The sequence below is a fragment of the Pteropus vampyrus genome, unplaced genomic scaffold, assembly GCF_000151845.1.
Source record: "Pteropus vampyrus isolate Shadow unplaced genomic scaffold, Pvam_2.0 Scaffold18, whole genome shotgun sequence".
Taxonomy (NCBI): domain Eukaryota; kingdom Metazoa; phylum Chordata; class Mammalia; order Chiroptera; family Pteropodidae; genus Pteropus; species Pteropus vampyrus.
The window spans coordinates 5,287,338-5,312,458 of NW_011888799.1; the positions used below are offsets into that span (position 1 = coordinate 5,287,338).

At 43.3% G+C, this 25,121-nt stretch overlaps 1 protein-coding gene and 1 pseudogene across 3 annotated transcripts; both read left to right on the top strand.

The window, feature by feature from the left end:
- The first annotated feature begins 217 nt into the window (after positions 1–217).
- Positions 218–21,223, top strand: TAF8 (TATA-box binding protein associated factor 8). 3 transcript variants are annotated; one of them, XR_002779096.1, is made up of 9 exons: positions 218–275; positions 1,120–1,276; positions 4,265–4,363; positions 4,690–4,752; positions 5,804–5,928; positions 8,456–8,603; positions 10,010–10,152; positions 12,573–12,740; positions 16,761–16,896. XR_002779096.1 is itself a non-coding variant. In XM_011354614.2 (9 exons), exons 1-9 carry the CDS (start codon positions 231–233, stop codon positions 17,212–17,214), a joined length of 933 nt encoding a protein of 310 aa, XP_011352916.1. In that variant the 5' UTR covers positions 228–230; the 3' UTR covers positions 17,215–21,223. The 3 variants fall into 3 exon arrangements, 2 of the variants coding, with proteins under 2 accessions (XP_023383369.1, XP_011352916.1); XM_011354614.2 differs by lacking the exon at positions 12,573–12,740 and adding an exon at positions 17,202–21,223 and having other exon boundaries at positions 228–275; positions 16,761–16,900; XM_023527601.1 differs by lacking the exons at positions 12,573–12,740; positions 16,761–16,896 and adding an exon at positions 12,365–12,551.
- Positions 21,224–21,293: 70 nt separating this feature from the next.
- Positions 21,294–21,412, top strand: LOC111736189 (annotated as a pseudogene).
- Positions 21,413–25,121: the final 3,709 nt, after the last annotated feature.

Consider the following 25,121-nt stretch of genomic DNA (forward strand, 5'->3'; position numbering starts at 1 on the left):
ACCGAGGGCTCATTTTCATGGCCAATTCCGAGGCTCACTGGGGCCCCATCAACTCTTCGCTCACTGGAAGTCAAGTGGGCCGGGTCATCAGAAGAACTCCCTGACCCCACCCTACCCCACCCCAGCAAGCTTCCAAAGGCCCAGGGGGCGCGCGCCGCTCCGCCCTCTCCCCGCCCCGCGACTACAAATCCCATCGCGCCCTGCGCCCGCGCACATTACGCCAGAGCAAGATGGCCGACACGGCGGCCACTGCCGGGGCTGGCAGCTCCGGAACGGTAAGGGCGGGAGACGAGGGTCGAAGCCGAGGGAGTCTCAGCATTATGTAACTTTTCCCTAGCCTGGGCAACAAGCTCATACCTAGACATCCAGCCCCAACAGGAGTTCAGAGTGGAGGAGGGCCTTCAGGCCATATATACCCCCCCTCCTTGGGACTTGGCGGCGGCCTTCTGAGTTGGTGGACCTGTATACTGATTGGTTTGTTCCCTGTTGGGGGGGTTGGGAACCCGGAACACCTCCTGATTGGTCCGAAGAGGCTGTTTTCGCCTTCTTATTGGCTAGCCAAAGTTGGGCGGGATTACCGTTTCAAAATATTTAGCTTTTCTACTTTTCTGTGCGGTTATCCTTTGCCCTCCTCTCTTCGACATCGTATGCTGTTGTTTTAATTTTACCTGTTAGTGAAATGGTGCGGAGATGGGAGGAACAAGATAGAGGTTATTATTTTCTGAGGGACAGAGATAAATTCAGCCCCATCATGCATGTTTAACAAAAGAGCGAGACTTTTTTCTGGGAATTTTTTCAATCCCATTATACGTGTTTCTTCACCTGTATATTCTGATAATCTGCTAAAATAGAAGATACGAAACAGCCATTTGCGTTATTTGAATTTTAAGTTTTAGATAAGTAGAGAGGCTGTCTCCGTGTTTAAAGCCCCTTGGATGCTCAATTATTACTCAGTTGGCCAAGATCTATGAGCCTGAATGTCAAGGGCTATCACATTTTATTAAGCATTGATAAATATTTAGCAAAAGAACCTTTGCTTGCCATTGACGGTACGTGCATTATGTGATTGCATCCTTGTCCGGTGAATGAAAATCTCCTTTCTGGGCTGCTGATTCACAGAGATCAGGAGGCAAACAGTCCACTAACCCTGCTGATAACTACCATCTGGCCCGGAGGCGAACGCTGCAAGTGGTTGTGAGCTCCTTGTTGACAGAGGCAGGGTTTGAGAGCGCTGAAAAAGCATCTGTGGAAACATTGACAGAGATGCTACAGAGCTGTAAGTACCAGGAAAGAATAGGCCTTTTTCATATCAACCAAGCATCTGTTGTGTTCTGCTTTGTCTTAGGATCTAAGAGAAAGAACATAGGGAAGTGATTTACAGGCTTTAGAATCAGATAGACGTGGGTGTAAGTCATCTCTCTGCCACTTAATAGCTTGGGCAAGTCGCAACACCTACGGAACCTTAATTTCCTCATTTGTGAAATGGGATAATAATTTCACCTCATGGAATTGTGAGTATAAGTGAGATGTAGACATAAAACATTTGATGATGGGAACATTGTAAGCTCTTGATGAGTTTTAGGTGCTGTTACTATTGCTGTTTGTGTTCTGTACTCAACTTTCAGTTTTGTTGGAGAGTCAGGATTAATTCCCACAGTACATACAGATGCCACCACATGACATAATCAAATGCTATATTATCTAATACAAAGAGTAAGGGTGAATAAGTTTTATAGAATGGGGAAAAAACACCTTTAAAAGGAAGTATCTTGAGGTATAGGAGTCTAGAATGATCTCACTGAGGCTTTTGTGCATGTACAGTATATTTCCCTGTTTGGGCCTTTTTGGGGGGTAGGATAGAATGAGGGATGGAGGTATTTTGGGGGATCACCACCTAACAATGGAAGTGAGAGAAAGGTTTAGGCAGAAGTTGAACTGCAGTGTAGGCCAAACAAAGAATTGGCCAACTCAGTGGGGCACTCTGGGGTGATAATTGTTCATCCGGTATCCCACATCAGGCAGAAAGGCCCTGCCTTTACTTTGGTCTTGATCAGTCACTGGATCTGGGCTGCCTCGGGAAGGCGAGATCTGGGGTGAGGTGGCTCTCTGAAGTTTGGAACTTTTAAGTACTAAATGTTTTCCTAAAGCAGTGATTGTATACTTTTTGGTTTTAGAACCCTTGTAGACTCTTAAATCTTGAGGACTCTGTAGAGTTGTGTTTACATGGGCTTTAAATATTTTTTATCTATTTATATATAAATATGTACATATTTAAATTTCATAGATTTTTATATATAAATTTATATATTTTATACAGATATATTTACATGTAAATATACATGGGCTTTATGTATTTATACATAGATTCTTGCCACATTAGAAAATAAAACAAAATTTTAAAACATAAGAATGAATAAGCATATGATTATTATCCATCAGAGCCATGATTATCATCACAGGTCATATAGCCTCAAGAAAACTACATGAGAGAATGAGTGAAAAAGTCGGAGAATGTCTTAATTTTATTATGAAAACAGTTTTGTCCTGTGGACTTTGGAAAGGATTTCAGGCATGCCCATGGATTCCCAGACCACACTTTGAGAACTTTTGTCCTAATAGTTTCCAACAGGTAAAAATTCAGTTCTTGAAAAGATCTTGCAATTCCGAGTTTAAAGGTCCTTAGAGTTGAGGCAATTCTTTCCTATACTACTGGAAAAGAGGTCTTTTTTCTCTCAGAAAAAAGTGTTTGTCACTGAAGGAGTTGGAGCCGAAATATTTGTGCTGGACGCTATGAGTATTAGAACTAAAAGGTTTGAAGATAGTGTAAAAATCTTCTGCTTCAGCCAGGGGAAAATCAAGGATGAATGGTTTAAGCTGAGGGCTTGCTAAGACTTGGGCACCTTCATGTTGTCAGACAGAGGCTTTGGATATCAGAGTTTTAGGATTATATCAGTTATAAGCATTAGGCATAATTGTGTTTATTGACTACAATCACTTTGTTTCTAGGGACTCCATTCTTAGACTTATTCTATATATCTTATTCACCCTTACTCAGAGCAACATCTCCGTGTTGTTTTCTACATTGCCTGTAACATATCCTTTGACATCCATGCACCTGCTGGCAAGTAAGAAAAAAGCCAAATGGGTGAAGATATTTTAACTGGCTTATTTCTAAAACGTACGGGGATTCTAATTAGATGTTCCCCACAGTAAACAATGCTGTCCTCTGTTTTCATGTGTGGAGTCTAGAACTGGTGACTTGTTCAGGCCAGCTGGTGGTAGGTCTTCAGTCAAGTACCTTCCCTATTAAGTACCACTTGCTTTTATCTTCTGAACCATTAGGCCCCTAGAACAGGGATTTTATACCTTTTTGGATCCCTTTTACATCTGATAAATTCTGTGGACCCATGGATTTTTGTGTGTAAAATTGAGCACAATTTCAGTTTCCATGAAACCTCCCATCCACTTTAGAAGCTCATTCATGGAGTTCAGCTTCATACCTTCCCCTTTCCACTGAAGGACTTCAGATTTTTATTAGCACCATGCTCTAACCAACTGAGTTAACTGGCTATCCGAACTTCAGACTTTTAATAGAGGTTCAACTTCAGGCAGAAGAAAAAAAATTGCCCACCAGACAATACAAACAATAAGATTTTTTTGTATGTGTGTGGCAAGATATACATACCAAAATTTATCATTTAAATCATTTTTAAGTACAATTCAGTGCCATTTAATACATTCACAATATTGTACAACCATCAGCTATCTATTTCCTGAACTTTTTCATCATTCCAAACAGAAGTTCTGAACCCATAAACGATAACTCCCCATTCTCCCATCCCCCCAGCCCACCTCTCATTTAGTTTTTGTCTCTATGAATTTTTTTTCCGTCATATAAGTGGAATCTTGCAACATTTGTCTTTTTGTGTCTGACTTATTTCACTTAATGTAATGTTTTCAAGGTTCATTCATGTCATAGCATGTATCAGTACTTCATCTCTAATGGCTAAGTAATATTCTGTTATATGGATAGATCACATTTTGTTCACACATTCACCTGTTGATGGATACTGGGTTGTTTCTACCTTTAGACTATTGTGAATAATGCTGCTATGAACATTGGTATAGAAGTATATGGTTGAATCCCTGCTTTCAATTTGTTTGGGTGTATACTTAGGAGTGGAATGGCTGGCCCATACAGTAATTCTATGTTTAACTTTTTGGAAACTGAGAATAAGACTTAATGCCTTTGATTCTTTCCCAGACATTTCAGAAATTGGGAGAAGTGCCAAGTCTTATTGTGAGCACACAGCCAGGACTCAGCCCACTCTGTCAGATATCGTGGTCACACTTGTTGAGATGGGTGAGTACACAAGTTTCTACTTCTTCAATGCAGCTGATTTGGAGTTAAGGGAGAGGAGTCCACAGGAGTGAGCCATGTCTGTTGCGTGATTTCAGATTTTCTCATGGTTCTTCTGGTCTGCTTTTAGCTTGAAAGGATTATTAAGAGAAGGTTCCTCTAAACCCTTTTAGGAGACTTCCTAATCCCTGTTGGAGGATTCTGCTGGAGCTTTCTTTGAGTGGCAGTAAAACACCTGAGTTGGGAGTTTAAGCTATTTCACCACAGTGAAATACTTCCCCTTCTCCATGTTCAGTATCCACAGTGATTTTTGTTTTCCTGTTTCTTAGGTTTCAATGTGGACACTCTCCCTGCTTATGCAAAACGTTCTCAGAGGATGGTCATCACTGCCCGTAAGTGACTTTGAACTGAGGTAATAAGTGCTCAATGAATGCTTGTGGAATGAATTAGTCGAATAGAGCAGGGATCAGTGTGGTAGCTACCTCCTTGTTGCAGGCTCCATTCCATTATTTGGGGATATATAAAATATAATCTTTGGGCTAATAGGATTGGGGTGTGAATTTCAGTCACTAGAAAGGAAAACTGTCTCTGAGATGTTGCTGTAGTTCTTATGCTTTGGCCCCAGAAGGGCAGTCGATGCTGCTTGAAAGATACAAAAGCTCTTGTTTTTCCTTAGATCAAGAGTCAGTAAACTATAGTCTGTAAGCCTGATGTGGCTCACCATCTGTTTTTGTAAATAAAGTTTTATTGGAACACAGCCGTGTTTACTTATTATCTATGGTTGTTTTTATGCTGTAATGGTAGAGTTGAGTAATTGTGACAGATTGTATGGCTTGCAAAACATAAAATATTTGCTCTGTGACTCTTTACACAAAGTTCGATGACCTGCGCCTTAGATAAATTGCCATCAACTGAGTTGGGAGTAACTAGTGTGGTCTTGTAGGACCTGAGAAAAATTCACTAGATTTTTTTTTCATCATTTTTTTCAAGCAAGCATCTTTTGAAGAAGTTCCCTTTCAAAGTAGCTGTGGAAGGTGCCATTTTCAATCCTCTGTTATCATTCGCCCATGCTTGCTTACTCTGGCATATTTTATGTCTTTGCTATCTGGATTCTCAAAATGAGAGTTGCACCTCATCTAACCCCTTAGTTCCTCAACATCTTTTATGTCATGAACGATGTCACAGCTACCCATTCACCTGTCTAAGAGGCATGCAGGCAGATTGTGGTAGATGGGAATGTCACCCAAGGTCAGTCCATCAGGGCTGGGCATGTGGGGGTGACCTTTTCAGGTCCTTAAACCATTGAAGGCTTTTTATTGCTAGAAATACAAGGTCCATATTGTTCAGAAAATTGAGGTCCAGCATTTACTTTGAGAAAAAGAGGGTTTAGGTAGAGACCCAAGGCCTTAGATGGAAAAGTAACTGGTTATGGCTCTGTTGCAGCTCCAGTGACCAATCAGCCTGTGACTCCTAAGGCCCTCACTGCAGGGCAGAACCGACCCCACCCGCCACACATCCCCAGCCATTTTCCCGAGTTTCCTGACCCCCACACCTACATCAAAACTCCGGTGAGTGACGAGGACATGATACTGGCCTATGACTGAGGCAAAGCAGTCCATTCCTAGTGAGTGTCAGACTGGAGTCCAAAAATTTGTTGGTGAAAGGTGGGCTCAGAAAGCAAAATGTCTTTTCTCATTGTTAAACAATTTGGCAAAGGAGAATTGTGTTCTTAAGTTAAGACAAAAAATATATATAGTTAAACACAAATTGAAGCTGGCACAATTTTGCCTGTCTTACCAAAAGGCAGGAGTACCTAGCCACATAACTAGAAAGATATTCCACAAAATGTTCATAATAATTCTCAGTGGGTCATAGGTAACTTTTGTTGTTTTGCTTGCACCTTTCTGGGTTTTCCAAATCTTCCATAATAGGAAGAGTTATTTTTGAAATCGGAGGAAATGTTTAAAACATACTTGGTGATATCATGAAATGAAACTTATTATAACTCTGGGTTCTAGGTCAGAATGAAGTCAAATTGAGTTGCCTTCTATGGTTCAAATGTGTTGTCATTTGCTGGATTAGCAGTTTTACCCTCCTTTGGGAAGGTTTGGTGTGCAGAGGAGTCCCCAGAGGCTCTTCCACACAGTTATTTTGTCCCCGCCTCCAGAGCACATACTGATGCACATATGGCATTGTGCAGGCTGTTGGGGCAAGTCCTCCAGGACACTTCTCACACCTCAGAATATGAGGTGTGGGGAGGAATAGGTTGTCACCCACCATTTCAATACAGCCGTTGCCCTTGATCAGTAGTCTCTATGTTAGTGTCCCAGAGCTGCCATAACAGGGTGCCACAAACTAGGTGACATAGAACAACAAAAATTTATTGTCTTATAGTTCTGGAGGCTAGATGTCCAAAATCAAAGTCTTGCCAGGGCCATGCTCCCTCTGAAACCCGTAGGAGAAGAATCCTTCCTTGCCTCTTCCTAGCTTCTGGTGGTTTGTAGGCAATCTGTGGGTGTTCCTTAACTTTTAGATGCAGCACTCCAGTCTTCTGTCTTGACATGGTGTTCTCTCTGTATCTCTCTTTACATGGCCATTTTCTTACAAGGGCACCAGTCATATTGGAGTAGGGTCTCACCCTGCTCTCATATGACCTCTCCTTAACTGATCATATCTGCAATGACCCTATTTCCAAATAAGATCATATTCTGAGATACTGGGGGTTAGGACTTCAACATATCTTTTTTAGAGGGACACAATTCAACCCATAACAATCTCTAACTCTTATAGTCTGTCTCTGTCAGGAAAAATTGATTAAGTATGTACTCCAATATTCATGCTTATTTACATGAATCGATGTAATATTGTACTAAAATAATGTGCATTAAAAAATAATCTGACCCTTATTAAAGGTTCAGGAAACCTTTTCACTGATTGCCTCTGCTTTTTATTTTTTGAAATCCTGGTTTAATACTTGATGGAATAATAAGTTGGAGGTCTGATTCTAAGATCAGTTTATTTTGATACTTTAATGGCTCTCATAGTTGAAAAAGTTACGTTACAAAGACATGTAGCATCATTGGCTCCCCTTAATAAAAAATTACAAAAGTAATTTTTTTCATTCTCATTTACCAATTATCCAAAGAATTTTGTTTAAATTTTTCTATTCCATTTCCAGCTTCTTGGATCTCAGTTTTCTTAAATGATGTCAGGGTCTTGAATTTTTTGTTTCTAACAAACATATTCAAAAGTCACTGAAATTCTTTATGTTAGGAAGATTTTAAACATGTCGGAAAACACCGTTTCTGTGTTTCAGTTTGGACACAGGAACTGTATGTAGGTGACACACCTGAATTAACATTGACATCAGGGGAAATGTTTCCCATGGCCGCCTTTAAAAGCCCTGTCTCCACGTCACAGAGGTCACTGTTAAAGTGGCCTTTACAGTTGCAACTTAAAATGTTTTGGCCAACTTCTCGTTCTGATTAGATCTCAGTCATTTTTCACTCCATAACTTGATTGCCAAAGAGCTCAGAATTAGGAGGAGGAGTATCAGGCCTGCCATTTTCTTGTTCACTTGCTCTTACATTAATATCTTCAGTCTCCAGCTCTTTGAGAGAATCATTTGGGACAACATGTCCATTTTGGTTTAAGAAAACCAAGATTGGTTTAAGAAAACAAAGCGGTACAATCCACAAATCCACTTAAGCAGCCACTTGCATACTCCACAGTGTCACAATACACGGATGGAACTGGTGGTCCCTGTCAGGGCTTCCTGCAGGATTCCCACTCTTCCTTCAGGATTTGTCTCTTACACCTGAGACCAGCTGTCATGGGAGCTAAATGAAGGCCTGAGTCGATCTGTAGTAAATACTTGTGCATTTCTTAATTTTTCAGACTAAAAATAAATGTTAATGATAGTTATATTAATTTCTTTCTGTCGTTCCCAGGCCCTTTGGGGATCTCTGCTCTGAATGATGGTAGTGGGTCATTTAAAGGGTGGAAGGAAGGACATAGCAACAGCAAGGCAGGGACCCGAGGGAAGCAGAATGATCCATTGGTATTTCACTGGTGTCTTTGCTGTTCTCTTTTTAGACATACCGTGAACCTGTGTCAGACTACCAGGTCCTGCGGGAGAAAGCTGCATCCCAGAGACGAGATGTAGAGCGGGCACTCACCCGTTTTATGGCCAAGACAGGCGAGACCCAGAGTCTTTTCAAAGATGACGTCAGTACATTTCCATGTGAGAGTCTCTCCCCTCTGTGGACCCTGTCTTGTCATTTAAAATAGTTATAACATCTTCCCTTTCTCTCAGCATGGTAGGAAGAAACAAATAACGATTTGTTCTTGTCTTGGGTTCATGTTATTCCTCAGATTTCTGGCTCCTTTTCTCAGGTCTTAAGGGTTTTGTCCCTAACCAATGACTCTGAAATAGTAATGGCTTCTTTTGGGATTGGCTGCTTGAGGTACATTTAGTTTAGATTACCTCAAAGGTTATTGAGCCCTGGGCATCAGAGAGACTCATAAAGTAGAAGTGGCAGCCCTGGTAGTAGAAGGGACACTGGCATCAAGGGGTGGGACAATTACAGAACATCTGCCAGGCTTTGCCCTTCACCATGTCCTCTCACAGGTACCATCTCATTTAATTTCTCAGCACTACCATTTCACCACGTTACATCATCTCCATAGGCCCCAGTTTTTCCAGAAGTGAATGAGGGAGATTGGTCCGGGTGATTTATTTAGTGATTGTTTTCTTTGTGCCTGGCTTGAAATAATAGCTAAGTTATTAAGTGCCAGACGCTGTGCTAATCATTTTCCCTACAGCATCTCATTAAATTCTCTCAGAGACCTGTGAGTTAGGAGCTGTTATAGGAAGTCAAGATTTATAGAAAAAAGAAATGAAGTAACTCACTCAAGGTCACATGGCTGGGAGGTAGCTTTCAAACCTAGCTTTTTCTGACTGTAGAACCTCACATCTGAGCCACATAAAAATAATCGTAGTGTCTCCTGATAATCCCATTCTACCATAGAAGTACATAAAGACTTGTATTGTTTATCAACAATTTCTTCTTCTCATCCTTAGTGCTTTTTGGAAGAACTGGAATTCTCATTTACCTGAAGTGCCCTCTACCTCAGTGGATACACTTACATGCAGAGAGTTCTCAAGTCCAATATTTGGACTTGATTCTTCAGGCTAATGGGATAAATATCTCTGCTCTAGAAACGAGGCTTAGAGGGCTTAACTGGCCATGGGTACAAGACCACTAAACTGATGCTTTGCTGGATTCAGCCCCAGTTCTGTCTGATTTTCATCGTACTTGGGAAAAGTTGATTCTAAAGTTATATTGCCCAAGTTCAAATCCCACCCTGCCACTTTATGTGTGCTGGAGGAAGTCACTTAACCTCTCTGTGCCTCAGGTTCCTCATGTGTAAGATGGGGTTGGTAATTGTATCTAGCTATTAAAGTGGAGGTGAGGATTAAGGATAGCACGTGTGAAGCCTGTGGGACATTGCCTGGCCCGAGGTAAGGGCTCCAAGCTTGTTAGCCATTATTGTCATTTGGTGCTGCTCACTGATCTGTTGTGAGGCTCTGGGCCAGCTGCCAGGACTCCATGACAGTGGACTCGTGCCTCTCTTCCAATCCCCCAGTGATTGCTGCCAGACCTTTCACCATCCCCTACCTGACAGCTCTTCTTCCATCTGAGCTGGAGATGCAACAAATGGAGGAGACGGATTCCTCAGAGCAGGATGAGCAGACAGACACAGAGAACCTCCCTCTTCATATCAGCACGGTGGGTCCTGCCTTCTGCCTGCTTCACAGTATCCCCCCCCCCAAATTAGCCCACACTGCCCTCAACTTGTCACTCTAGGAATTGGACATGACCTACCCCAGGTCTCTGCCTTTATGTTAGGGATTTGCATGATGGGCTCTTGATCCCAGTGTGACATGCTCTCTAGTTTGAGAGGCAAGTTCGTGTTTTGGGAATTCATTCATTCATTTAACAAATATTAAATGAGTGCCCGCCAGAGCCAGGCTTAGTTCCAGGTACTGGAGAATCAGTAGGAGATAAAATAGACAAAATTTCCTGCTCTCTTGGTGCTAAGGAAAAATAATAGATTAGGAGATAGGAACTAGATATGGGCATGGGGGAATGGTATTAGGGTGACTGAGAAGGTGACATTTGAGTAAAGACCTTAATCGAACAAAGCTTGCACATATCTGGGAGGAGAGCATTCCTCACAGAGGGAACAGTAGGTGCAAAGTCCCTGAGGTGTTGAAGAATAGCAGGGCCATTTGGGTGGCCAGAATGGCATGACCAAGGAGGAGACAGAGTAGGGGATGGGGTAGTCAGGTCTTAAAAGCTATATTAAACACTTGGGCAGTGCTAAACAGAGGAGGGTCAGGAACTGGTGTGAGTTTGTTAACAGCATCAGTTGGGTTGCTATGTTAAGAGAAGACTGTAGAGAGTTAGGGCAGAAGCAGAGATACCAGTTAGGAAGCTGGTACAGTAAACTAAGAGATGGTGGTAGAAGCAAAGATAATGAGACGTGGTCAGATAGATTATTTGGTCCAATTCTAGATTATTTTCAGCAGAACCAACTGATAAAATGTTTGTGACATGTGAGAGGAGAGAGTCAAAAGTAAATGCACAGGTTTTTTGCCTGAACAACAAGAAAGATGGAGTCACCTTCAACCAAGATAAGGAAGAGTATTAGGTGGAACAGGAAGGTGGCGGGGGAAGCCAGGAGTTTTAGGTTTAGACGAGGTAAGTTTGAGATGCTTATTAGACATCCAGGCGGTGATGTCAGGTAGAAATGGATGTAGGAGTTAGAGTTTGAGGAGATGTTAGGGCTATAGATGCAAATTTGGGAGGCATCAGCGTATGAATAGTGTTTAAAATCTTGAGACTAGATGGGCTCCTAGGGAGTGAATGAACATTAAAAAGAGAAGAGATGCAAAGACTGAGCCCTGGGGCTCTCCACTGTTTTGAGGATGAAGAGATGAGTAGGAACCAGCCTAGGAGATGTAGAAACTGGAGAGGTAGGAGAACCAGGAGGATGTGGTGTCCTGGAGGCCAGGGGAAGAAAGTGTTTCATCGAGGAAAGAGTGATTAGCAGCGTCAAAAGCTGCAGTTAGTTCTAGTAATATGAGGACTGAGAATTTGTCCACTAGATTGGCAAGTGAATATAATTTGTGACTTTGACAAGAACAATTTCAGTAAGAATCAAAGCAAGGGCCTGCAGCGAAGTCACAGAATGGGAGAAGAGGAATTGGGTCGGTGAGTATAGATAGACTTATGCTGTCCGTTACAGTGCCACTAGCCACACAGGTCTATTTAAATTTAAATTTAATTAAAATTCAGTTCCTTAGTTACACTAGCTACGTTTTAATAGTCACTTATGCCTAGTGGCTGCCATGCTGAGCATTACAGATATGAACATTTGTATCATCACAGAAAGTTCCATTGGACAGCACTTATACAGACAATTGTTTTAAGGAACTTTTCTGTAAAGGGAAGGAGAGAAACGGAGTGGTAACTAAAGGGGGAAAAGAAAGGAGTTAAGAGAGGTGTTTTTTATTTTTGTGTTTTAGGATAAAAGAAATAAGATGTTTATGTGTTAATGGGAATGATCCTGGTAGAGGGGGAAAATTGATGCGAGAGAAGCATTTTGGAATGATGTTCTTTGAGAGGTGACAGGGCATGGGATCTAGTGCCCAAATGGAGGGGTTAGCCTTGTGCTGGACATCTCATACCCAGGATAGGAGAGAGTACGTGACTACAGAGATGAAGGTGGGTGAGGAGATGTGCTCATTGGAACTTGTGGGTGTTCTTTTCTGGTTATCGATGTGTTGTACTTGGCGAGTAACAGGATAAGAGCCCACTCTTATTCTAGCATCTTGTAAGAAAGTATAAGGAGAGTCACAGAACTGCTGGAAGCTCCAATCCCTTTAAAGATTACAGAACCCTAATAGTCAGGTTACCATATTCATCCATCCTTAAGGTCGGCCGTGGCTTTTAAGCAGAAGATGCCTTAGTAGTTGAAGCTGGACTGAGCATTCCTCATGTGCTCTAAGGGACGATGTACCTAGTGACAGCCAGCAGCTCCTGTTTGAGGTGAAGAATGCCAGTTATTTGCTGAATAACTGTTATTTGCTAAAGCTCTTCCTTGCTTGAACACCATTTCTTTAATGTTGAATTATTCCTTTCAGAATTAGGGCTGGGAGCCCATGGCTTTACACAAAGCAGAGGAACTTGTTATTCTACACTTCTGTTTTGGACTCAGTTAATTTGGTCTGAGATTTGGTGATTGGGTCATGGACTAAGATGAGGTTCACCTTATGAGGAGGAATCTTCTAAGCAAACATCACCATCCCTTTGTAAGTACAAAGTAGTTAAAGGGCTTGCAGATGTGTTATCTAACACTCCAGGTAATGACATAGGTGAGGTCATGGCAGTGTGTGAACCAAGGCTGAAAGAATGCCAGGAACTGCCTGAGCACCGCAGGATACCGAGAGGCCAAGCCAGACAGCAAAGAGTAGAAAGACCTGACCCTGGGAGTCAGACTGGCCTGCCTTCAAATCCAGACTGTGCTACTTCCCAGATAACGTGGCTTTGGTTTTGTTGCCCAGCATCTGAGTCTGTCTCCTCACAAGAACAACCGGTTAGGGGTAGGAACGATGCCTATCTCAAGGGAAAGTGGGAGCCTGAGATAAAATGAGCTAATATATATCAGGTGCCTGGCACATGGCAGTTCATGGCACCCATTGCTCCCTCCCCTGCTGTTTCAGGCTGTACAACCACAAGCTCTGTAAAAAAATAAAAGACTTCAAGAAAAGGATTCTAGCAACAATTTGTATACAATCAGTTGGACTTATTAATCTTACTATGTTGGACTGGCCAATATAATTATATGTTTCAAAATGAACAAAACTCAGAATGTATAAAAAGATGTATGGTGATAATTCTTTTTCCCATTCTTATTCCCTGCTATCCACTTTCCCTCTTCTAAAGCAACCAATCACCAGTCTCTTGTGTGTCCTTCTAGAGACATAGTTTTTTTTATTGTTGCTTTGAACACAGATGGCAAGTCACAAATGGCTTGCCCTTGCTGTTTCCCTCATCAATCTATCTATCTTGGCAGTCATTCCCTACCTGGATATAAGGAGCTTCTTCATCCCTCCTCACGGCCTCATCATATTCCATTTTGCGGATGTAACAATTTAACCAGTCCCCTGTAGACATTTACGTTGTTTTCCATCGTTAGCATTTACAGACATTGTTAGTTAATTAAATAACTGGTATTGACCACAGGTGATTCCTTTATCTTGTGATGGCAGCACGTCTCTCAGGGACTGTGTCTAGGTAGTTACTTAACCTGATTCAGGTTTTTCCATCTATTTGAACATAAAAGGACTGTCATTTTAAATTAACGTATAAGTGTTTTTGTTTTCCACTTGAACTAGCTGTCTCCTGCAGGCAATCCCAGTGTCTAAACTTTTTCTCTTTTATGAGCAATGGTACCAGTCATTTACTTACGAAGTATTTATTTAGTACATGGTGATATTTGCCAGATACTTTTCTGAGTGTTTGGGACAGACACATCAGTGAACAGAACAAACAAAACATCGCCTTTGGGGAGCCTATGTGTTGGCAGTGGAGGAACAACAGTAAATATATAAATACATCATTATATATTAAAGATGAAAGTGTTGGGTAGGAAGGACCCACTAGGGGGAGATCCAGAGTGGAGGCTTCAGTTTTAAATAGGATATTCAGGGCAGACATCACTGAAAAGGTGACATTTGAGATGAGACTTGAAGGTGAGAGAGCAAGCCATGTATTTGGGGAAGAGTGTTCTTCCCCAGAAAGAGAACAGCCGGTACAAGGGCCCTGAGGAACAGTGTGGAGACGAGTGTGAGGGTGGCCGAGGAAGGCAGAGAGGGAGAGGAAGCGGTAAGATCAGGTAGGGCCTTGTAAACGGTTTTAAGAACTGGCTTTTAACTGGGTGAAATGGGAGTTATGGGAAGGTGTAGAGCAGAGGAGGGACACATCCGAACTTCTTCCAGAACTGCTGACTGCTGTGATGAGAATGGTCCGTAGCGCAGGCAGAGAGTGAACTGTGGAAGGAGATCAGTTAGGAAGCCATTGCAGTCGTCTAGGCGAGAGACAGTGGTGGGTCCTACCAGGATGGTCGCAGTAGAGATAGTGAAAGTGGTCAAATTCTACCTGTAATTTGAAGGTAAGGCCAAGAAATTTTCCCAACAGATTGGATGTGGGATGTCAGAGAAGGAAAGGAGATGCCATCACCTGTGACTGGAAGACTGCGGGAAGAACTGATTATGTGTAGGGGAAGGTCCTGAGTTCAGGTTTAGGCACATTAAGTTTGAAAGACCTACTTGACACCCAAATGGAGATGTCGAGTAGCAGTGGCTGTATGAGCCTGGAGGGCAGGGGAGAGGTACATGAGGAAGTTGTTGGTGCGGAAAAAGCTGAGACTGGATGCAGTCACCCCGAGGCGTGGGGTTCATTAAAGCGCACATGCTTTGCCAGTCTGGCCTTTAAAGACTTGGACAGGCTCTTGACAGACCCTTCCGATCTCACTCCCCGTCCCCCTCCCCCCCCAAATCTCAGTCAGTTCAGTACTTTTATCAACTCCTCCTGTACTTCCCCATCTCCGCTACCCGTCCCCGAAAGAGGAAAGAAAGTGGAATTTCCAGAAACTTTACTTGGGAGAAGAGAAGCTATTGTCCCAAAACAGGACCCACATTTTGGCCTGTGAGACAGAGCCAAGTGGAGGGAGTGGAGGGAGTCTCAGTACCCTCCAGCAGAGGTCAAAAGGCTGGCTTTTCAGCATTGCTGTGTCACCTCCATCCTGTTATCTCAGGAAACACTAAAAGCACAGCCGAAGGGACCTTCCAGTAACTTTGAAGATAGGGCGTTATCACAGAGAAGAGAAGGGATGTGAGTAGGGAGTGAGTGACTAAATCAAGCCATTAAGAACTTCAGAAAGGTCGAGAGTCTGTTATCCAAGGCAGGTCTGGTTGTGGTCAGACCTTGTGTCTGGTATGAGTTAGGTTGATCTTGGGGTACTTGCTTTCAGGAGTACCTCCAGAAGGTCCACATGGCTCTAAGTCACCTTGTGGCCCCACCACATCTAGTACTGGAGAGAGCACAGGGACTCTATATGGAACTGGGTCTTTAGGGAGAACACAATTGATGGGACAGTTGGACGGCGTGTAGTGGAACCTAGAAGTGACCCAGTTTCTTCAGGTTCGTTAAGCCTGAGACTGTTGTCTGCATCCTAGGCCAGCGGTCTCTGCAAGAGTCTGCTATTCATTTTGTGCCATCTAATCGCAGTGTCCTCTGCTCTGCCTTGTTTACAACAATGTCTTTGTCTAAGTTAGGTCGCCTTTTTCCTCATGGTACAGAACAGGAATCTCAGTGAAAGAACTGTTGGCCTGTCACCAGAGGGCGCAGCCCAACCAGCTTCTGGTCACTTAGTCACGTAGGCCTGATCTTCCAGAGCAAGTTCTTCACGTGATTTCCCCCTTCCCCCGCAGCTTCTGCTCACTTCACAGAACTTGGAAAATAAAAGAGTATAAATAAGGAAAGGAGAACCAGTCACTTACTTTCCCAGAACTAGTTTTTAAAATTTCAACATATTACTTTTCCAGTCTACACACAATTGTGATTTTTAAAAATTTTTAATCGGGATCCTATTGAATATATATATAGATTTACAAACCTTTCTACAAAATCACTTTCCTTAGAAACCAAACTGTGAGAGACCTGATCCCCAAGTCACAGATGGGGGTTATCGATGATGTTCCAGTGTTGGTGTCTGCACGCTCTGCCTTGCCTTGGTAGAAACCCTCAGGACTCGAGAAGTTTCTGGCCTCTGCTACAATATGCTCATTGGTACCATGTTGCAAGTACCAGATATTTGAGAATTTGGGGAAAATCTCTTATGATTTACATTAGCTTTGGTCCACAAGAGGCCGTTTGCACATGATTTGTTCTGACCCCGTGTCTCTCAGTCCTGCAAAGCATAGAGGGTCACTTTTCTTCTTTATCTCCCCACAGGTTAGTCTTTCTCCCTGAAGCATCTAAATTTTATCCCATGACTCCCTGTCCCTCCCAGGTCTCTATTCTTTCTGACTCATATCCCTGCCTTGTCAAGAGTTTGGGGTTTTGTGTTCTGAGCCCCACTGTGTCAAAGCTGTTGGTCTCACCTTCTTCTGATAGCCAGCTGCTGCCTGGGCCTCATTTCATCTGAGGCGCAGATAGGCCCTGAAAAGAAGGTGGCCCCTGGGCTTCCAATCTCAATGAAAAGGATGCTAATAGTTCTTATGATGGGCATGATCTCTTTCCTTATGCCGTTGGTGTTTTGCTCAAAGGATGATTCTGGAGCCGAGAAGGAGAATACCTCTGTCCTGCAGCAGAACCCCTCCTTGCCGGGGAGCCGGAATGGGGAGGAGAACATCATCGATAACCCCTATCTGCGACCTGTGAAGAAGCCCAAGATCCGCAGGAAGAAGTGAGTTGCAGGCTGGGCACAGAGAGGCTTCTCTGGCTTCTCTGGTCTTCCCTGCTCCTTGGCAGAAAAGAAAGGCTCATCGGTGGGTCTGAACCTTGGGGACAGCTTTTCTGGTGAGAGGAAATATTTTCTTTTTTCCTCTCCTTTCTTGTCTCCCATATGTATGTACCTCTTGTTGCATAGAGGTTGAGCCTCCCGCAGCCTGGGTACCAACCTCCACAGCCCTGGAGTTGTTCCCCGCTAGAAGGAGAGTATGTGGGGCCCACACCAGGCAAGCTCCATAGATTCCTCTTCCTTCTAGGTCCCTCTCGTGAGCCGAGAAGGAAACCTGCCTTGTACAGAGATGCGGACACCACCCTCCTGGCGGAGTTAAAGCCACTCCAGGGAAGAGGAGAGGGTGGCCTCCTCGCGATCCAGCCAAGGCTACTGGGATGTGACTGGGCATGATTTTAGTAGCAAACTCTATTAAGATTACCTATTTTCACTGGATGTTTGAGGAAGATACAGTGGTAACAACACGGCTTGATCAACCAGGTCATACTGTGGGGCATAGGAGCAGCCAATGATTTTATTTATTATTGTAGGACTTGGTCCCTTTGAAACCCAGAAGACCAGGGAAGGTGGCAGGAAAGAAAGAGTTCTTTGCCTGCTTTGCTTTCTGCCTGAAAGCCCACTTGCCTAGTTTCTATTTCAGGATATCCCCTTTTACTGACTCACAATTTGCAGTACCAATTTATCTTCCTAGAACCTCATTCTAATTTTTCTCCTCACCTGGACTCCAGGTGTCCTGTTGAGCTGAGCAGAGCTCACTTTGCCTTCTCGCACGAGCTTGGAAACAGGAAGTCCACGTATCCTTGATCTGGGGCCAGCAGGGATCAGGAGACCTGAGCAGACATGTAACGTGGAGGAGAGCGATGGCATAAGGGCAGCACTGATTCTCTCTTTAGCATTTGAGCTTCCTAAAACAGGGCAACCCTCTCTCCTGAGAGATTTATCTGCTAGAGAACAGGGGGGAAAGTCAGACAAAACTTGATGGATGAGTAAGGCTTATCCATCTGTTGGACTAGGTACCCCTGGGAACCATCTAAAACTTTATTTTGGAAATTTTCAAACCCAAAATTAGGAAAGTGTATATACTTTCCCCATATACCCTTCGCCCAGCTTCAACATTATTTCCCCCTGGAATGTATGCTTGGGAACTACCAAGTCCTGCCCTATCCTGGCAAAAGAGTTTTCTCTGACAGGAGCCTAGATCAGTGGATATATTATGCTATGACTTGATAGAGGAATCACCGGTTTCAAACAATAGGAAAATGATTAGATGGAGGGCGGGGAGTCGATGATGAGATATTGAGGGGCGGATTTGGCCTTGTATTCTGAAAGCTGAGAAGCCTGGTCATTCTGCTGGAAAGCTGGCATGGACAGAAGACCATGCTCTCCCACTTCATAGCAGAAGGGGCTGAGAGGAGCCTGCAGGCCAGGCCAAGGTGTTCTTCCAGGGGCAAGTCTGAATTTCTTCAACCTCTTTGCTTCCTGGGGAGAGAAGATTTCGTTCTTGACGTACCCTACACAGCAAAAAAACATGTGTTTAAGGAAGATGCTGGGCAAGCAGATATCCTTTGGTCTCCAGAGGAAGAGATTTAAAAACCAAGTCTGAGGAAGGAAAGTGCCAGTGACACCTGAAAGTTAACACCGGGTAAATGCGTTTCCTGAGTTAGCATTCTAGAGTCCACATTCAGCTGTCCTTATACTTGGCTTCCACAGTCATCTCAATTTTCCGTGCTCTTGATGAATTCGAAAACCCAAAACACTCGGTGACCTGACAGCAGGCTCCTTGTTCCTCTGGCCTCACTATTCTCTAGGGTACTTCATCCCATCGCCTGGAAGGAAAGAGCTGCATGTCAGTAACTGAAGAGAGAATGCTAGCGAGAAAACTGGATTCTCCAGCTCTGGACCAAATAGTTGAAAGCAGTCAGGTGGGCCTCTGCTGACCCCCTTGAAGTTTGTGATTTGGCTCTTGGCGATTCTTGGCCTGTTGAGTTTAACTACAGTTCCAAGTTTGAGCCATGGCAGATGCAGGCGGAAACCTTCCAGTCAACATTTCCACACTTCCTCTTTTGCTGTCACCATCTGGAAAAACTCCTGTTGAGTGCCCTTATGCTAAGGGATAAGGTGGGATTTGGAGAAGAGTCACTATTTCTGCTGTGGGCATTTCAGAGGCTGTACTGCTGTAATTCTGTTCTGGATGAGAGACACTGGGAGATGGTTAGACAACTTGAAACATTGACCTGACTCTTGTGTAAAAACTGCATACTTCTCAATGTGTATTTATAAATTTCTATTTTTTATAACTTTGGAAGAATTCTTGGAGGAAAAACAGCCAGATTAATGTGATTTATGAGCTCTTAATAAAAGGTCATAAGAAAAGCTTCGTAAATGAAACAGAATTGTAAGCTTTGGACTTAATTTGTATTCAAAAGTCATAGCAGTGAGAAAGACTGTAGACAGATAAGCAAGGCTTAGCCCTTCTGTCGGACTAGGTGCCATTGGAAACTCTAAAACTTGTTATTTTGGAAATTTTCAAACCCAAAATTAGCAAGGAAAGTGTATATGCTTTCCCAGTGTATCCTTCACCCAGCTCCAACATTTAGCATCTTTTTAATCCTGTTTCATCTATTTCTCCTACTTTTTTTCTTTCTTTTTTTCTTCTTGGAGTATTTTTTAAAGCACATCTAAGACCTGTATCATTTAACCTGTAAATATGTCATTATGCATCTTTTAAAAATTTTAGACCTTTTTCAATTTTGAAATAATTATAGAATCACAAGATATTTCAAAAAAAAAAAAAACTGTTCAGGAAGGTCCTGTGTACCCTTCACTCAGTTGCCCCAGCAGTAGCATCTTGTGTAACTAGTGCAATATCAAAACCAGGAAATTGACTGGTACAATCCACAGAGTCATTCAGACTTCACCATTACCTCTGTGTGTGTGTGTGTGTGTGTGTGTGTGTGTCTATGTCTATGCAGTTTTGTCACATGTAGATCAGTGTAACCACCACCACAATCAAGTTACAGAACATTTCTATCACCACAGGGTCCCTCAGGCTATCTATAACCACATCCACCTCTCTTCCCCATCCCTAAGGCCTGGCAACCACTGCTGTGTTCTCCATCTCTATAATTTCATTTAAAGTACAGATAACTGGAATCAAAGTTGGTAACCTTTTGAGGTTGGCTTTGTTTCACAATGCATAAGTGAGTGAGAGCCTTCCATCTTGTGTGTGTCCATAGCACCTTTTATTGCTGAGTAGTATTCCATGGCGTGCATATACCACACTCTGTTTAGTCACAAATTGAGGGAGATCTAGGCTGTTTCTAGTTTGGGGCTATTATGAATAAAATGACTATGAACATTTGTATATAGGTTTTTGTGTAAATAAAAGTTTTCATTTCTCTGAGATAAATGCCCAAGAGTGCAATTGCTAGGGCCTATGCTAACTACATGTTTAATTTTAAAAGAAACAAGCTATTTTCCTAAGTGGCTGTACCATTTTACATTCCTATGTATGAGTGATCCAGTTTCTGCACAGCCCACCAATATTTGGTGTTATTTTATTTTAGGCATTCTCATAGATGTGTGGTAATATCTCATTGTGATATTAATTTGCATTTCCTTGATGACTAGTTGTTGAACATCTTTTTATGTGCTTATTTGCTGTCTGTATATCATCTTTGGTGAAATGTGAGCCTTTTGCCTAATTTCTAATTAGATTGTTTTCTTGTTTTGAGATTTCTTTATATATTCTGGATACAAGAATTTTGTCAGACATGTGGTTTACAGATACTTTCTCCCACTCTGTAGCTGGTCTTTGTAACTTCTTCACAAGATCTTTTGCAAAGCAAAGTTTTTAATTTTGATGACGTGCAATTGATCAGCTTTTTCTTTAATGGACCGGGTTTTTAGTGTCAGGTCTAAAAAATCTTCAGCAAGCCCTAGGTCCTGAATTTTTCTATATTTTTTTCTAACATTTTTATAGATGTATGTTTTACATTTTAGTCCTTGATCTGTTTTGAGTAAATTGTTACATATGGCATGAGGTTTAGGTTGAGTTCATTATTTTGCCTGTGTTATCCAGTTGAACCAACACCATTTGTTGAAAAGCTGCTCTTCCTCCATGGAATTATGTTTGCACCTTTGTCAAAAAAATAAGGGTTTTTTTTGTATAGAGCATACTTGCGTGGATTGATACTATTTTGTTTGTTTAAACTAATCGCCGTGTCAATATCACACTTAACAAATGAACATTTTCATAATATCCTCTAATACCCAGTTCAGAGTTTTCCAGTTGTCTCGAAGATGTTTTTAACGATTGGCTTGTTTAAATCTGGATCAAGTCTATGGCCATACCACCCTGAACAAGCCCGATCCCGTCTGATCTCGGAAGACAAGCAGGGTCAGGCCTGGTTAGTACTTGGGTGGGAGACCACCTAAGAAGACCAGGTGCTGTAGGTGTAAAAAATAAAAAATAATAAAGGATTGTAAGCTGACAAGTTCTTTGTAATCTGTGAGATCAACCAAGGGTTGTCTCGCCTAAAAAAAAAAAAAAAAAAAATCTGCATCGAAATAAGATTCACACATTGCACTCAGTTTTTACGTCCCCTAAGTATACAGCAGTCCCTCCGATATTTATTTTTGAGCATGCCCCTTCCCTGACCTCCCACCTCCTGGATCAGCAGCCCCAGCCCTGGCTTAGGGGTGAGGATGCTCAGCAGGCCCCTCCCCTTCGTTTCTGATAGGGAAGCAGTTAAATAAATGACAGTTTGTGGAGTTAACTGATAAACCAATAACAAAGTGGCCTGGCTTTTGAGAGAAACAAGCCTAAAAGGAACTGGTATTTCTGAACTTTATTTTTCTGGAATCTTGAAGTCTCTTTTCTTGGAGACCTCATGGTTCAGTAAAACAAGGCTTGGTGACATTTGTATTTATAATTTACTAGCTATAAGATTTGGGGCAAATCACTAAACTTCCAAACCAATTTCCATAAAACGGGATAATTATGATACCTTGTCAGGTATCTTGAGATGGGGTGGCAGCCATCTTCTATTTCTTGAGAATGTCTGCATCTGTGCTTTATAAATGACAATGTTATTCCATTGCCAGACCTTTTTTTCTGTTGCTTTTAAAATTATATATAAAGACCAATACTAATTGAGAATTTAACTGTTGCCAGTCATGGTTCTAAGTGTTTTACACATATCCACTCATTTAATCCTCACAATTCCTTCAAAAGTAGATGTTTTTACTGTCCCCATTTGCAGTTGAGGACACAGAGGCCCAGGGAGGTTAGTAACTGACTTTAGTCTGCTCCAGAGTTTATGCTTCTTACCTTTCACACTTGTGACTGTACCTGCTTCTGTCCCTCAAATGCACTGAACACTACTGAGTGCAAGGTGATTCCCACACACACCCCCACTCTCCTTGGCCTGTGGATGGGAGGAGAAGGGAACTAAAAATGGAACCAGTTATGGAGAGAGTGATGGTGAAGCTGCTAATCACTGCTCTTACTCATTCCTTAAGGAAGTAGAACATTTTTTATGAAGAATTTGGATCACGTTACAAATAATGGATCTATAATATAGGATCTCATCAAGAGAAATGCCAAAGGCCTCTCATTCCCCCTTGGGAACCCTGGCAGACATGGGCCGGAACGACTTCTGGTCTGATCTAAAGTGATATGTCTACTGGATTAAACGGTGGGTTCCAATATGAGTTAGGCTGCTCTAACAAAAGTTCCCCAAAACAGTGGAGTGGCTTAAGACAGAAATGTATGCTTTGTATGGAAGTCTGGGTAGGTGGCCCAGGCTGGCTTGGTGGCCTGATGGTATCTCCTGTCTCATGGCTCCTCCGTCACCTCGGGTAATGCTTATATGCATGTAATAGAAGATGGCTGCCACCCCATCTTCTGGTCCACATTCCAACCGGAGTAAAGAGGGAGAGGGGAGGCGTGTGTGAAGGAGACCTGAAGACCCAAAAGCTGCCCCTTCCTAGCCACATGGCCCCACCAAACTGCAAGGCAAGCAAAGAAATGTGAGTTTTAGCTGGGTGGCTCTGTGTCTAAGTAAAATTTGGGAGTCTTGTCACCATGGAAAGAAGGAAAGACTGGATTTGGAGGACAACTAGCAATCTCCGCCACAAAGTTTGGGGTATGTACCCTGGAATGCGTGGTGGCACAGGGAGCAAACCCTTCTCTAACACTGAACCACCTGACTTGGCCCCCTTGGCTCTCCCAGCCAGTCCCAGAAGCCAACAGTCAGACGTTCCTCTGGCGTGGGGACCTCAGTGAAGTACAAACAGACTTTCGCCTCTGGTCTGTGACCCTATGGCTGCCCCTTCTTCAAAGTTGTTCCTTCATCTTCCATTACATTGCCCTCCTTTTTCTACCTCTTGGCCACCCTTTTCTTGGCTGGCCCCTCCCTATGACTGCCCAGCTGTGGGAGGTCCCCTAAACTCCTCTGCTTATACAAGGAGATGGCTCATCTGCTCCTCCACCTCCAGCTGTTCCCTCCTTGGGAGTCCTCAGCACCCATCTGTCTCATCATTTATGCTCCACTGAGCTGTCCAGTAATACCTTCAATGCAACATGGTCAAAGTGGATTTGATTCACGCTTCCCTTAAAATCACTTTCATTTCCCAGCTTTCCCACTTTGGAGCGAAGTTGGAAACAGGCCAATAGCAGTGGCCCTGGAGTACTTATCTCCAGCCAGGACCGCGGGCTGTACAGCCTTATCGCACAGTCACCAAGCTAAACACTTTGGAGCCTTCATTCTGTGTCTTCGTCCATCAGTCACCAGATTCTGCCACCTTTCCCTTGCCAGCCTGATGCTACAGCAGCCTCCCGCTCGTCCCCAGCCCGTGACCCCTGCCAGGCACATCTTACTAAAAGCCCCGGCTTTGTCATTTGCCCTGCTACAGCAGGACTTGCAGTTCTTCCTTAAACGCTCTTCACTACAAGTCCAAACTGCCTAACTTGGCTTTTGAGGTCCCCTGCTGATTCATTGTTTCTTTTGGATAACTCCTGTTTCTTTCATTTGTTCAACAAATACGGGTCTAGTGCCTTCTGTGTATGCCAGGTACTATGCCAGACTCGAGGATTCCGTGGTGAAGAAGACAGAGGTGGCCCTCGCCCCCAGGGGATTTATTCTAGTGGGAAGACATACAAAGAAAACAAAAGTGAAGTGCTAGGAAGGACATAAACAGAGGTCTTTATGCCTTGAGGGGAGAAGGCCACTCTCATCACTGGTGCATCCTGTACCTTTGTGCTCTTTACCTCCTAAAACCGTGCCCTCCTTCAAGCCTCCATATCCCATCTCCAGGTTACATTGATCTTTCCCTTCCTCACTTATTTGACTAGCATTTATTGAGCTGCTTCATGCAGGCACTGAGGCAGATATTGGGATACAGCATAGAGTGTGATAAAGTGGCTACCTTCTTTGACTTTATGGTCTAGTTGGGGGACAGACAGCTCACAAACAATAGATATGTGATGTCAGGTGGTGAATTGGGATCCCGAGAGGAAAGCAATAGGGTGCTCTGAGAAATTTGAGGGAGGTTTAATAAAGGGATTACCTCCAAAGATGTAGGCAAGGTGTAGGGGAACCCAAGTGGTAGTGTGACACTTGAGTGAGTGATAGGGAGGGGAGGGAGCAGTTCTGAGGACCTGGAGAGAGGCCTATGTGAGAGCCTTTTGCCAGGAACTGAGGCCTTGGGTCTTTGGGTGGCCAGGCAGCAAGCAGCAACCCTGCAGGGACGGTGTCATCCAAGAATTAATATCCTGACCTCACTCTCCCTCCCACCTTCTGGTATCCTGCCTATTCTCTGCCGGAAGCCAGAGAACACAGGCCTACCTGGCCAGCCAGGCAGCATGTAGGGTGAAAAAGGTGGAGCATGAGTAGACCCGGAGGGGCAGATGAAAGAAGGAGCTAAGTGCTGAAGGGGTTGCTATTTTAAAAAGGGTAGGGAGGGAGAGAGATCTAGCTGTCTTTGAGCAGGGCCGTGAATGCATCGATGTGGCCAGGCATATGAAAAGCATTCCAGGGAGAGGGAAAAGCAGGTGCACACTCTGTGAGGGAGGAACGTGGGTGCCCCTCAACAGTGAAGGACCGAATGCCAGGAGAGTGGTGGGAGAGGTGGCCAGCGAGGAGCAGGGGCCATTGTGCAAAGC